The sequence below is a fragment of the Bos indicus x Bos taurus genome, chromosome 9, assembly GCF_003369695.1.
Source record: "Bos indicus x Bos taurus breed Angus x Brahman F1 hybrid chromosome 9, Bos_hybrid_MaternalHap_v2.0, whole genome shotgun sequence".
In the NCBI taxonomy this organism is placed as follows: Eukaryota; Metazoa; Chordata; class Mammalia; order Artiodactyla; family Bovidae; genus Bos; species Bos indicus x Bos taurus.
Window position 1 is genome coordinate 23,259,950 of NC_040084.1, and position 15,306 is coordinate 23,275,255.

Here is a 15,306-nt window from a genome sequence, read left to right on the forward strand (position 1 = left end):
CTGTCACTCTATTCCTTTCAGTCTTAGTCCTAGATATTTTTCTCAAAATAATTTGTTTTGCAAATGCTCTTATTCTGTCCAGAAGGCACTCAGTCATTAGTTCATTTATTAATAATACACTTACTGCCAGTAACTCGACACTAGCAGGGCTCTGAAGATATCAGAGAGGTGGAAGACATGATTCGTAACTTCAGTCAGGATCTCAGAGTGAATCTGCCATTCAACTTCCCTTGTTTCAGTTTTGCATGTAAGAGGTTGAAGATGTCCACGGAGACTCTAGATCAATTCCTAACTCTTCTTTTCAAACTTAGCTGGAGAGACACCTTGCTTTGGAACCATCCTCAGCCTCCCCGTGACTCTCTCTGGTGTGGCGGGAGCACCATCTCCTGTGCACCCCTGGCACAAGCACGTATTTCTATACTGTCCTGTGGAGTTGTAACTGTTGGCTTGTTTGAGTCTTTCCCATGAGGCTGGGAGCCTCCTGAGATTAAGAGCCTTACAGTGTCCCCACAATAAGCACAAAGCCCGAGCCGCAGATGACTTCACTCAGCAAACGTTCTTATTTCGTGACAGGACATGTCATATGGCCACAGTGTACAGTTTCTTACAATTATGCTGATTTTTTTTAAAGCAATAGCAATTTTTAAGCCAAGAAATGTAAAACTATTTCCTGTATACTATAAACAGTTACACTGTCATTTATTGTTAATAAAATGACTATTATTTGGTCCTCAAGAGATGCTGTAAAGGTACTTTCAGTCTTATTTCACAGCTTTATAGATACTCATTTGCTACAAAAAGTTATGAACCATATTTTTGTTTCATTTAAAACAAAATTTCTCTAAATCTTTTTAAAAATGAACATTCTTCTAGTTTTAAAGAAAAATAAGTACTCAGGAGAATTTGGAATATTTAGAAAAGCGCTAAAATCGGTTTTAAAGTCATATGTATTCGATCCGTTTCTATGATTTTTATATGCAACTCAAATTTTAAAGCAAAATAGTTGTATGTAATATGACATTTTCCTATTTTCACCTAATATTAAATAATGAATCTTTTAATGCTATTTATAGTTCTTTGAAAATAACGTTGTTGGTGATGGTTTAGTCGCTAAGTCATGTCCGACTCTTGCAACCCCATGGACTGTGGCTCACCAGGCTCCTCTGTCCATGGATTTTCCAGGCAAGAATACTGGATTGGGTTGCCGTTTCCTTCTCTAGGGGATCTTCCCGACCTCGGAATTGAACCCGGGTCTCCTGAATTGCAGGAAGATTCTTTACCGACTATGCCATAAAAATAACTTAAAGCCTGTATATTACACCTATGAGGCTACTACCCAATTCATGTCACAGTATCCTTTATTTAGGTAAGTATAACCTATCACTGTGGGCTTTCATGATGGCTCAGATGGTAAAGAATCCACATGCAATGCACAAGACCTGGGTTTAACCCTTGAGTCAGGAAGCAAGCCAGGCTTCCCTAGACACTCTTTTAACACAGGGTTGGGGATGGGGTAGGTGGAAATAGTAGTTGTCTTAGAGATGGGCATCTAGAATGGCATATTGATTAAAATACTGTACCTGGTTAAAAATGATGAACTCTTACCTTAACTATTAATCCTTTCGAGTCAACCAACCATATCTTCTCTATGGCTTGCTCCTTTGATAAACCTTCTTTCTCCATGGCCATGACAATCAGATGTGCAATCCCTAAGGCAGCCTGAAAAACAAAAATGTTTCAAGTGGTTCTACATAATCCCTTATCAAGAGTTACATTTTACCTCATTTCATCACTGTTAATAAACAAGTACAAAATGGCTTTTTCTACCAATCCAAAGAGCTATATTCATTCAAAGCTCCTTTAAACTTCAATTTAAACTTTACTAAAGTTAAGTACAGCATGTAACAATTCACAGAAATAAAAAAGAACCCAGATCTTAATGAGCTGTAATTTAACCTTGGAGAGCAAAGTATTTTTGTCACATTTCAGTTCAGTTCAGTTCAGCCGCTCAGTAGTGTCCATCTCTTTGTGACCCCATGGACTGCAGCACGCCAGGCCTCCCTGTCCATCACCAACTCCCAGAGTTTACTATGCTAAATGACAATTATTTACTCTTATTACAACAGAATCACTATTATGTGGCTTGATATTTAGCCACAGATAAACCAGTGATATCCTTGGTTTTCCGTATCTTTAATTCTGTTCATACAATTAAGATTTCCTCTGATAAGAAAATACTGAATTTAAAATAATGAACTGCTCACCCTGGCTTATCGGACTGTATTGCTTATTGTTCTGCTAATTGAATTTGAAGAATGAAGCTGGGTGATTTGGATGGGAACTTCACCAATTAGGCAACAAAACAGAACACATAAGATGTGTGTTCTCAAGCATTATTTACTCTCTAATTTGGACAAAGAAAGTACTGTGAGACTTCTTATAAGATTAAAGGAATCAACTCCTTTGGTATATGATAAATTTGGTGATGATCTGTGAAATTTCCAAAACCTTTTCAGGGACAAAGAAGGGCCAGTTTTGGATCATCCAACCATGAATACCTCTTTCCTGCTGAGTATCAAGAACTAGCCTGCGGCATTCAACAAAAACCCTTCAGAAATTTAAAGACGTTTACTAAAATTAAGTACAGCATGTAACATTCACGAAAATTTAAAAAAATAACCTCAAACCTTAATGAGCTATAATTTAACCTTGGCTTTCATTTTGATGTGAAAATAAATTTGAGATTTACACTCTGAATACGTTCACGTTTATAACTTGGCATGCAAATTTTAGCTTCACAGATTTTGCTTTAAGAACAAGTAAAATCAAACCCAACATAGTATACATAGTTTCTACCAGTGGAATACATTTATTCATAGTCATATTAAATTATAAAATCTAAGGCTTCTTAAATGGATATAGCATTATTTTGTATTGCTGCCATCTCCTTCCAACAATTTAAAATGTTTTAGTTCTTTGGCATGTGAATTGTTATACTGCATGATGAATCTCCGATTCAAAATATTTCTTCTAAAAAATCCTGTATATAGTTATATATGTGCATACTGAATTGTGAGTCAAATTAGGAAAATTTTGGTATGTGACACAGGAGGATACTAAAAGTTAGCACCGGCTGTAACAGCTTAAAGGTTTCTATACATAATTAATCATGCATTGGAAACATTTTTGGTTCATGCATGGCACCTTAAATATGCCTAACAAAAACCCATGGAAACATCTGACAATTTTACAAATTGATAGCTGCAAAAAATACCTCTCTGCCTCTAAAGTCTCCTGTAAAAAATTAATAAGCCTCAAAACTTAAAGAATCTTTCAATAAAACCTGTAATTTCAATAAACTAAAAATTTCATGAACTACTTCAGACTTAAAATTCATGAGTTACTAGAATGAATGCTATATTCACTAGTTTAGGAGAACATAAGCACTCCAAAAGGGAGGTACCTCTCCAGCTCCTTGGAATAGAACTGTTTGATCAGACAGCTTGTTCTTGGTTATTCGAAGGGCTGCAAGGATGCCGGCAACTGCAACAGATGCTGTTCCTGCAACAAGTAAGAGACAGCCTGAGCGATCCTCACATGGGTGCTGTAGTACCCCGAATCCCAAGCCTCAAATCGATATTCACTTCTTGAAATCATCACACAACAGGTTAACTGACTCAGAAAGGGAATCTGCAGTTGTCTGAACCCATGCTTGCATCTGATGTGAAATCCTCAAGCTACTGACATCAGTCTTTTAAGACAGCAACTTACTACGATTGAACACTTTCCAAAAACGGTTTTATGACTGAATTTGGTGATGTGATGACTAAGAACCTGGGGTTTGAAATGCCGGAGAGGATGTGGAAAAAAGGGAACCCCCCTACACTGTTGGTAGGAAAGTTAAGTTGGAGTTGCAACTGTAGAAAACAGAATGGAGGCTTGTCAGAAAACTAAAAACAGAATTACCACATGATCCAGCGATCCCACTCCTGGGCATATATCCAGATGAAACTATAATTCAAAAAGATACATGCACCTCTATGCTCCTAGCATCACTACTGACAACAGCCAAAACATGGAAGCAACCTAAATGTTCATCGACAAATGAATGGATACAGAAGATACGGTGTGTGTGTGTGTGTGCACGCATGCACACGCGTGCACACGCGTGCATGTATAATAGAATGCTACTCAAACATTAGAAAGAACAAGATAACGCCATCTGCAGCAACATGGATGCAACTAGAGATGACCATACTAAGTGAAGTAAGTCAGAAAGAGAAAGACAAATCCCATATGACATCACTTATATGTGGAAATCTAAAATATAACACAAATGAACCTATCAATGAAACAGCAATGGACACAGAGAACAGACTGGTGGCTGCCGAGGGGGAGAAAGTTAGGGGAGGGGTGGAGTGGGAGGGTAGGCTTAGCAGCTGTCATCTTTATATACAGAATGGGTAGACAAGGTCCTACAGTATAGCACAGAGAACTAAATTCAGTATCCTATGATAAGCTATAATGAAAAAGAACATTTAAAAAGAGAATATATATACATCAGTATACATATAACTGAATCACTTTGCTGTACAGCTGCAGTTAACACAATGCTATAAACTATACTTCAACTTAAAAATAAATAAATACATTAATTAATTAAAAAGAACACGAGGTTTGGATTCTCCGGTAGATTTCCAGCTCAATCTGTTTACTAGTTGAACGAATTTAGAAAAATCATTGTGTCCATCAGTGTCCTTAGCTATAAAATCATTCAATGTATGAGATAAAAAGAACTAGATGCCATTAGAAAATTTAAATGTTTTGATTTTCAACTGGAAAAACTAACACTTAATAGCAATGAAAATCTGAGGTCAGCACAGTCTTTGATCAGCCTCCTATTTATGATAAATCATTGGTGAATCTCAAAGATACTAGACAAAATTAACACAAAATTTATTTAGTATAAAAACTGACCGTTTCTCATCATGCCTCATAGTAGTAGAAACTTCACCAGCTCTAATTTTATTACTTTGCCATTTAAACTTTCATAGATCACAGAGTGTTTCTTTTGCTTTGAACATAATTACATGGCTCAGCTTCTTTATGGTTCACATCTGAAATAAAACTCGGCAGCTTTCTGCAGTACTTCCCAGCTGTATCTACAATTTACTCCTCTAAAGTAACACTCTACCTATGATTCCTAGATCACTCAGAAGGGTAGTAAAGCCCACTGAAACTTTAAACTCCCTCATTTGGTTAAAAACAACAACAATGAAAATCAGTTTAGAATAGATTTGATGAATGACACAGTGATGAAGTGTTATGTATGCCAGCTACCAAATTGGCATTCAACATTTCACCATCAGTAGATATGTTCTTTTCAATCTTTTGGTTGTTTCTTTCTTACAGAATTTGGTAGTTACAAATAAGATCACAATAAATGATAATTGCTGAAGACCTGTGTGTCTCTTGCATGTTTTTCATTTAGGAACACAAAAATTAAAGGCTTGCAATTTTGAGCTACCATGCAACAAATAATGAATTGTGAAAGTCACACATTACATAAAAGCCACTCTTCTTTATGTTATTTAGAATGAAAGCCTGAGTAAAATACTGATCTGTGTAGGAAAGATACCATGGCAGGATTAAGAATGATATTTGTCTCACACATCAAGGTAGATTTGGGACTTCCCTGGCGGTCAGTGGCTCCAGTGGTTAGGACTCTGTGCTTCCACTGCAGGGGGTGCAGGTTCTATCCCTGATGGGGAACTAAGATACTGCATGCCATGTGGCACAAAATTTTTTTTTTATTTTAAAAAAGAGATAGATTCACTAGAGTTGTTAAACAGGTGAAAAGAAAATTTTAATGAAAGAGGTATAACTCTCCAGTCACTAGATGAACACTTACAAATAGCATTTTATGCTATGGAAATGGCAACCCACTCCAGTGTTCTTGCCTGGAGAATCCCAGGGACGGGGGAGCCTGGTGGGATGCCGTCTATGGGGTCACACAGAGTTGGACACAACTGAAGTGACTTAGCAGCTTAGCAGCTACATTGGCCAGAAGTTTGAATTTGAGGGACTCTAAGCTCCCTTCCATCGCTGATATTATAAAACTTTAGGGGGTTCTACAAATTCTGCCACCACCCCAAGTTTTAACCAACTGAACACTCAAAGTTCATGTAACATCAGCAATCAATGTATTTGTATTCTTGCTTTGATTTTTAAATAGAACTGGGCATTTGAGGATAGATAGAATAAAATATTCCAAAAGATACTAGCTAGAATGCGTGACTTATTTTTATATGGTCATGCTACATCATTCTGTAGTAAAGGTCAAAGTGTTTTAAGTTCAACTATATTACCCCAAATAAGGCAAAATAAGTCTCTATCTATACTGGATATCAGAGCCTTATATTTTTACAAGTATATCTATAATATTTCCTGAGGACATAATGAAACATTTAAGCTTCTCTTTACAAAATTAACAAAACTAGAAAGATATTTTTAGTACTCCCAAAAGGTGAACTTGAACATGATTCTTATACATAACCTGGTCCTACCTCCTAGTGCTATTTTGATTTAAACTTCACTGCAATCAAGGGAGTAAATGTGGTAAATTGATGTTATACAAACATGTGAGCCTCCACAATAAATTGTTCAAAATAATTTTTGCTTTGAGCTTGAAAAATAAACTTTTAGTAAATCAAAGACAGGTTAAAGTTTATCTTTTGTACTATCACTTTTAAAGAGTATGTAATATTTAACATTGTTAGCAAGATACTAAAGAGAGTCAACCTTAAAAGTATAAAAACTTCTATTCATATTTGTATACAACTTTAACGTGAAAAGAAATCACCAGTTATGCTGTCCTTCTGCTGTGGTTATTAAACATCAGTCTTAACTTTTATGAAAGGAAGAATTACTTCTATTCATGCAATTTGTTTGTTAATTTGATTAGAATTACTATATAAAACTAGTAGAGAAGACTTTGTTGTTGTTTTCATTTAGTCACTAAGTTATATCTGACTCTTTTTGTGACCGCATAGACTGTAGCCTGCCAGGTTCCTCTGTCCATAGGATTTCCCAGGCAAGGTTACTGGAGTGGGTTGCCACTTCCTTCTCCAGGGGGGTCTTCCCAACCCAGGGATTAAACCTACATCTCCTGCATTGGCAGGTGGATTCTTTACCACTGAGCCACCAGGGAAGTCCAGAGAAGGATTGCTGCTGCTAGGTCACTTCAGTCGTGTTGTGTTCAGTCTGTGTGACCCCATAGATGGCAGCCCACCAGGCTCCCCTGTCCCTGGGATTCTCCAGGCAAGAACACTGGAGTGGGTTTGTAATCAAATACTTATAATGCTCATGTGCTTTACTAAACACATAGACCAGGTGAAGTATGAGAACTAGAAGGTGGAGGAGGATGGGTAAGTTACTTTAAGCAGGGATGTTTAGTGGGCTTCCCTGGTGGCTCAGACAGTAAAGCATCTGCCTGCAATGCTGGAGACCTGGGTTCAGTCCCTGGGTGGGAAAGAGTCCCTGGAGAAGGAAATGGCAACCCATTCCAGTATTCTTGCCTGGGAAATCCCATGGACAGAGGAGCCTGGTAGGCTAGTCCATGGGGTCGCATAGAGTCGGATACGACTTTACAGGCAGGGATATCAGAGGTAAAGCGTCTGCCTGGAATGCGGGAGACCAGGGTTCGATCCCTGGGTCAGGAAAAGCCCCTGGAGAAGGAAAGGGCAACCCACTCCAGTACTCTTGCCTGGAGAATCCCATGGAGGGAGGAGCCTGGTAGGCTACAGTCCGTGGGGTCGCAAAGAGTCAGACACGATTGAGCGACTTCACTTTCACTTTCACTTTCTTTCACCACCTGAGCACAGAAGTGAAGGATGACTGTGAGAGGTACAGGACCCTGGGCAGGAGGATACACTATGCAGGAAAAGCAAGTGCAGAGACAGGGAGGCAGGGCTAACAGTGCAAAATCAGAGACTGAACACATACTTTAACTTTCCTTCCCATCAACAAGCTCTACTAAAATAACAGAAAAAACACCTTTAAAAATCAGAGGCTAGCAGAAGAGAACACAAAGACAATTTCAGAAGCCGGAAGCCCAAAGGGCAAATGGTAACTGAATTAGTAGAGAAAGGTGAATTCTTGGCCAGTCGTGAGGGCTGCTAAGAAGCAAACTGCAAAACTCTAAAAAGGCCTGGGTGTAGGAGGCACCAAGTACCTCTGAAAGTGGGGAGAAAAAGAAAGACTACACACAGGAAGCTGCCCCAAAATTTGTTAAGACGTAGCTTGAACTCAGATCTATTTTCCTCTCCTAATGGCTCCCCCAACACACTGGAAGTTTAGAAAGCAACTAGAGGTTTAATCTCTAGAGAGTGCCCAGACTGTAAGACACCAGTCATTACTGCAAGCTACCAGGGAAAAGAGCACAGGGGTACCATATGGAAAAGAAGATTCAATGGATGTTTACTCTTCTACTTAACTCAAAGAATACTGGCAGAAAGTTGATAATGGCACAGATAATAAATAATATTGGGTTACCAAAACATTTGCTCAGGTTTTTCCATAATATCTTACAGAAAAATCCAAGTGAACTTTTTGGCTAACCTTAATAATAAATAAGTCACCTATAATCCCATTGTCTAGGTATGATAACTTTCAACATTCTGATGTACAGTCTCACAAATTTCTTCTATACCTTATATATGGAAATTCAAGAAAATTTTAATTTATAAAAAATATTTCATGCCATGCTTATTATTTTAATATACTTTTTATCACAAAATATTTTGTGAGTGTCTTACCACTCAATAATATATTTTAAAATATTATTTTGCATAGTTAAAATATTGCATAGTATGAACATGTGATGATTATTTAACCAAATCTGTATTTTTTTGATATTTAAAAGGTTTATGATTTTCACCATAAATACAACAGTGCAACAAATATCTTTACCTAAATAGACATTTTTCCAAAGCAGACATACAAATGGCTAATAGGTACATGAAATAGTGCTCAACATCACTAACCATCAGGGAAATGCCATTCAAAACCAAAACAAGCTATCACATCACACCTGATTGAATGAATGGCTGTTATCAAATAGACAAGGGAACTGTCTGTAGCTTGCTACAGCATGTGTTTCCCAAATTGCAATTCCTCTTCTATTCCTGAATAAACTTAATTTCTGGTATTCAAAAAAAGAAAAAAAAATAACAAGTGTTGGCAGGGATGTGGGGAAAAGAGAATGCTGGTGTACTGTTGGTGGGAATGAAAACTGTTGCAGTCACTATGGAAAACAGTGCGGAGGTTCCTCAAAAAATTAAAACTAGAATTACTACCACATGACCCAGTAATTCCACTCCTGAGTATTTAGCTACAGGAAATGAAATCACTGTCTTGAAAAATATATGCCCTTCTATGTTTGTGCTACGTCACTGCAGTCGTGCCTGACTCTTTGTGACCCTATGGACTGTAGCTTACCAGGCTCCTCTGTCGGTGGGATGCTCCAGGCAAAAGATACTGGGGTGGGTTGCCATGCCCTCCTCCAGGGGATCTTCCCAGCCCAGGGATCAAGCCCCGGTCTCTTACGTCCCCCGCATTGGTAGGTGAGTTCTTTACCCCTAGTGCCACCTGGGAGGCTCATATACGTTCATGGCAGCATTATTTACAACTGCCAAAACATGGAAACAACCCAAGTGTCCACTGACAAATGAACTGGTAAAGAAAATTTGAAGTAGATACATATATATTATTGAACACTAAAAAAAAGAAAGAAACTCTTATCATTTGTGTCAATAAGGATAGACCTTGAGGGCATTATACTAAGTGAAATAAGTCAAACAGAGAAAGACTTACACTGTATCATCTCATTTATTTGTGGAATCTAAAACAAAAACCAAACTCATAGATATGAGAACAGATTGGTGGGGGTTGTGCAAAAATGTGTGAAGGAAGTCAAAAAGGCACAAACCTCCAGTTATAAGACAAATAAGTTCTGGGGATGTAACACCTCATAATGACCAAGTTAATAACACTGTACATTGAAAGTTGGCACAAGAGTAGATTTTAAAAGTTCTGATCACAAGAAAGAATTTGTAATTATATGTGGTGATGGATGTTAAGTTAACTTAATGCGGTGATCATTTAGCAATAAATACACACGTCACCCCATTATATTGTATATCTAAAACTAATACAATGTTATATGTCAACCATATCTCAATTTTTAAAATAAACAAATATATAAACTAAAAAAAAAAAATCGGAGAAGGCAATGGCACCCCACTCCAGTACTCTTGCCTGGAAAATCCCATGGACAGAGGAGCCTGGGGAGCTGCAGTCCATGGAGTCTCGAAGAGTCGCACATGACTGAGCGACTTCACTTTCACTTTTCACTTTCATGCACTGGAGAAGGAAATGGCAACCCACTCCAGTGTTCTTGCCTGGAGAATCCCAGGGACGGGGGAGCCTGGTGGGCTGCCGTCTATGGGGTCGCACAGAGTCGGACACGGCTGAAGTGACTTAGCAGCAGTAGCAGCAAACTAAAAATCTTTGTACATTTGTTTCATACACCTTCATTTACTGAGGATAAATTTCTAAAAATAGAAATCTTGGATCAAAGATCTGCCTATGACTAAGGTTTTGACATATACTGACTCCTCAAGAGTTGTACCAATTTTTATTCTCACTATCGATGTAAAAGAATGTTCATTGTTTAAAGCATCATTAACAGTTGGGATTACAAGAAAAATCTTTGTCACCTTGACAGAGAAAATGAGTATCTCATTTGCCGTCTAATATGCTTTTTAAAACCTAGTGTGGTTAAACTTTAAAACATGTTTTCAGGCCAATGGTATTCCTTCTTTTGCAAAATGTTCTACCACGTCTATCTTTGATCTTTACAATGATCAAAGTATTTGGTACAAGATTACCTTATTTAAAAAAAATCCTAACTAGTTTATCCTAACTAGTTTATCACTAGTCATCACTAGTTTATCATGGCAAAAATTTCTATGCAAAATACTTAGAAATGTCAAGTCAGAACATAGACATTCCAGAGAGGGTATTATGGGAAGAAAAATCTCTTTTTTGTAGATGATTTTAAATGACCAGAGGATGAAACTTCATTCTTTTGATCTGAATTTGCTGAAATTTGATGGTTTCCATATTGTATTATTAAATATCCATTCCTTAATAGATTTAATTTGCACATTTTTTCTAGTTGGCAATAATTTACAACTCTAATGCATGAAGGTCTAAATAACAGTTGAACCAAAATCTTTATCATTTAACATTATCTTAGATCATTAATATACTAGAATTTAAGTATTTTTTAAAAATCAAATACTTTTCATAAAAAGCTAATACATTTCAATAACACATCTGTTAAGAAAGAAGTCCCCCCAAGGGTATAGTTAAAAGCATTTATTTACATGGTAAGGCTGTAATAGTTACATAACTATTTTCATTGGCACTAGAATGCAATTTCTATGCCCACAGTGAGGAAAGTATTACATTTGTGGGCAAAACGGTAAAAACATAAGGTTAAAAAGGTAAAATAGAAACATATGGCGAAGATGTGTCACTAAGGACACTATTTCGGGATGAAGAAGAAAGCACAAAATAGTTTGGTCATGGCTAGGCAGAACCTCAGTAACTTGCCAGAAGTTTTATCGAGTCAGAGATTAGTCCCATTTTCTCAAGCCTAACTTTCTGTTGGCTAAGGCTGCAGGAAACGAAAACACCTATACAGAGATAATGTAGACTATGTGTGTGCAGATTATATTTGAAGACGGATTAGCTGGGGTGAAAAACTAGTCACTTAATGCCTCCGCAGTGGTGACCTGCTGTGGGGAATATCCTGCAGTGAATTCTCAGGGCAACTCCACATGTAGTGCTCATGGTCTTGGCTTGGCATCTGTCTCTTTATTTCCTATGCTCCTGACTTTAATTCTGAGGCAGCCCAAGGCTTGACTCCTAAATTCTTGACGACAGTTGACAGAAATGCTGAACCTAATTCTTAATTGCTCATTTTGTTTGATGACTTGGATTTCACGTTCTTTTCCTTAACCCGAACTCTGATACCTATTAATTCTGCAAAATGATTCAAGATTATACAATCCTGGTTTTTAACTTCTACACAGACATATCTGTGAGACTCCAAAATTGAAAGAGAATGTTAAAGAAAGGACAGGATAGGTTTGTTTAACAGTTTAACTGGTGGCTACTTTAGAGGCAACAAGGAAATGAACAGGTAAGTGACTTAGAGACACTGGTCTACAAAGCCTTTGTCTATAGCATCAAAGGCATTCTATCAGTATACACTGCATTTTCAGATTAGAGCGGTAGCACATTAGACTGCTATCATTTCCTCTCTGAAATCCTCTACACATTCACTTCTCATAAACACTCAAAAAATGAATACAAAAAGAAAACTGAAATAACATAAGCATCTTTGTCATAAAAATGATGATAAATTATATAATTGGCATCACAAAGGATGTTAGGAAAAGAAAGATTAGACCAATTACGTTGGTATGGTTCAAAATGTAAAGAGACATTATATTTACATAGCTATGTTATATTAAAGAACTTAAGCATAGCAAATTTTAAAAATTATATTTATACAGTATATTTCAGTTGATAGGGTATTTTCACAAATAATTATTTTGTCCACAATAAAAACTCTATGAGAGAAATATTATCCTCCTTTTACATTTAAACTTTTCTTGGATCCCATCAATTTCAATGACATTCATCTTACTCCCCTTTGCCTGTCTTCCTCCCATCATAAGTTGTATCTTGGTTCTTACCATCACTCAGAACTAATTCTTCTTGGAAGACCTATATTAGAATAACTCACTCAACATGGTCTGTAACCTTCTACCTTTTTAGTTCTTTATTCAATTATCCCCCTTATACCTAGTCTTTAACTTTATTAAAGATAGGGAATCTAGACCCTTTTGCCCTATCTACCTGTCCTTACATCTTCACTTCCTTCTCTATACAACTTAGTGCTAAAAGTCAGGAGGATGAGTAATGGGCTATATTTGGCAGAGAGAGGTGAAGAAGAGAGAGACATCAGGAATTCATGGAGACAGAGAATACACAGAGAAGGTCAAGTTTGGTGGGGAAATAAGAGTTTGATGGTGGGGAGGCTGAGTAGGAGATAACTTTGAGATATCCCTGCTGCTGCTGCTGCTGCTGCTAAGTCGCTTCAGTCATGTCCGACTCTGTGCGACCCCATAGACAGCAGCCCACCAGGCTCCCCCGTCCCTGGGATTCTCCAGGCAAGAGTACTGGAATGGGTTGCCCTTTCCTTCTCCAATGGATGAAAGTGAAAAGTGAAAATGAAATCGCTCAGTCGTGCCCGACTCCTAGCGAAAGTTTAAAATAACCCAATGGGTATATGGACCTAGAACTCAAAGAAGTCTGGGCTAGAGATATAAATATGCTAATGCAGTGTGTGACCCTGGAGTATACACCCAACATATAACACAGAACAAAGAGAAAAGGGCCTGGCACTACATGCTGAAGTGTTCTGTCATCTAATAGCTAGTCAGTAAGGGATGAAACTTGGGGGGAGGGGGAAGCAAAAATTCAGAAAGGTAGGAAGAAAGTCAGCGGGGGTCTGTGACACGGAAGTTAACAGAAGAGAATATGTCAAGGAAGAGAGTGGGGTCCACAATGTTAAAAGCTGCTGAGAATCCAAGTAAGGTCAATACGGAAAAATGTTCATTGTGATTAGTGAAATGGAAGTCTATGTGTGATCTTTTAAGTTGTCAGAACTCATCAGGTGTTTCTCCTTTGACTCTCTGCCTGTGCTTTTATTCTACCTGCCCTTCATGAAACAGGAAGAGTAAGATTCTCACTGGGAGGTTTTGGATTTGGGGAAGTACTTTGGGGGAGGTGGACCTAGAGAAAGGAGCAAAACAAAGCTTAGAGAAAAATAAAACAACTCAGACAAAAGCAGGTAGCCAAGAATCTATAATCAATCAAAGACAAACAGCAGAATCTGGCACACGCTGTATACAAAGGCAGCTTCTGTTGTGGCGATGCTTAGAAACTGTGGCTGATTGAGATGAAGGTTGAAGAGAGAAGTGTATACACTCTTCATTTTACACAATGAATAATATATTTTCATACATTTCATTCTTTGTTCAGCCATAATCCCTGGGGGTTTTATCAGATTCTAGGGCGCTCTTTCTCCAGCTCATGCAGAATACAGTACTTTCTAAAGTCAGAGTCTCAAATATGTAGAATTCAATGAGAAACAATGTGTGACATCATCAAACACAATTCCTGGCATTTCATAGGTGTCTAGTGCACATTTCTTATTAAATCTGAATCCTTATAAAATTATGAACTAATATCAAGGCACATTGTTTTTGATCCATATGCAGTGAATATCTGATTACCTTGGATATCATCATTGAATGTGCAATACTGGTTTTGATACTTTCTCAGGAGCCGAAATGCATTTATATTGGCAAAATCTTCAAACTGAATAAGGCAGTTCATGCCATACCTGTGGGACAAAACATTCACATTAGAAGAAGTTAATGAAAAAACATTTAAAAATAAACCTTTAAAACTAGCCTATCAGTTCAGTTCAGTTCACTAGCCTACAGAAAAGGCAAAACATTATCTTCTTTAAAAGGTCCCATCTTGCTACTTAGTACAAACGTGAAATACAATGTAAGTTCAGTAAATATTTACTACATGCTTACTACAGAAAAAGCATTTCACTGGCACTGTGACAAGCTACAAAGATGACAAAAATATGGTACCTGCAGTTCAGAAATTTAAAAGTTAGTAGAAACTAAGATACTCTGAAATATATGGAAGTACATGAAAAGTAATATAGAAGTGGTATAACAGATGCTGAGAAGACAGGCAACATCCCTTACTGGGCTTACAAACCAGGTAACAAATTGAGTTTTAATCACCTCATGATTTCAAAAGAGATGTAGGGTTTCATAAGCTGAGTAAATAGCAGAAGCAAAGTAATTGAAGTGAAATTTAGGAAACAAAAAAAAATCTTTAAAAAAAACAGCAAGAAGCCTTATTTGGCTAAAATGTCATATTTGGTACATGTAAGGGTGTAGCGAAAGACAAAGTTAGAATTTTATGTTGGAAACCATAAAAATTCTAGCCTAGGGTTCTGGGGTTTTTATTTCTGAAATTAACCTGTTTGAACCTTTTAACGAGCATCCATAGCCTAGCCATCTATGGCAAGGGAAATTACCACCATTGATATCGTATGTATCTGAGAACTGCCAGGGAAAG

The 15,306-nt window shown here is 37.4% G+C and overlaps 1 protein-coding gene across 1 annotated transcript in view; it reads right to left on the reverse strand.

Moving 5' to 3' along the window:
- The window catches only part of ME1 (malic enzyme 1), a 224,529-nt gene that overhangs the window by 23,334 nt on the left and 185,889 nt on the right, over positions 1–15,306 (reverse strand). The window contains exons 7-9 of the mRNA XM_027551016.1: positions 14,436–14,545; positions 3,464–3,561; positions 1,606–1,719 (exon numbers count right to left, since the gene is read on the reverse strand). Coding sequence (XP_027406817.1) covers positions 1,606–1,719; positions 3,464–3,561; positions 14,436–14,545 — 322 coding nt within the window. The remainder of the gene's footprint in view (positions 1–1,605; positions 1,720–3,463; positions 3,562–14,435; positions 14,546–15,306) is intronic.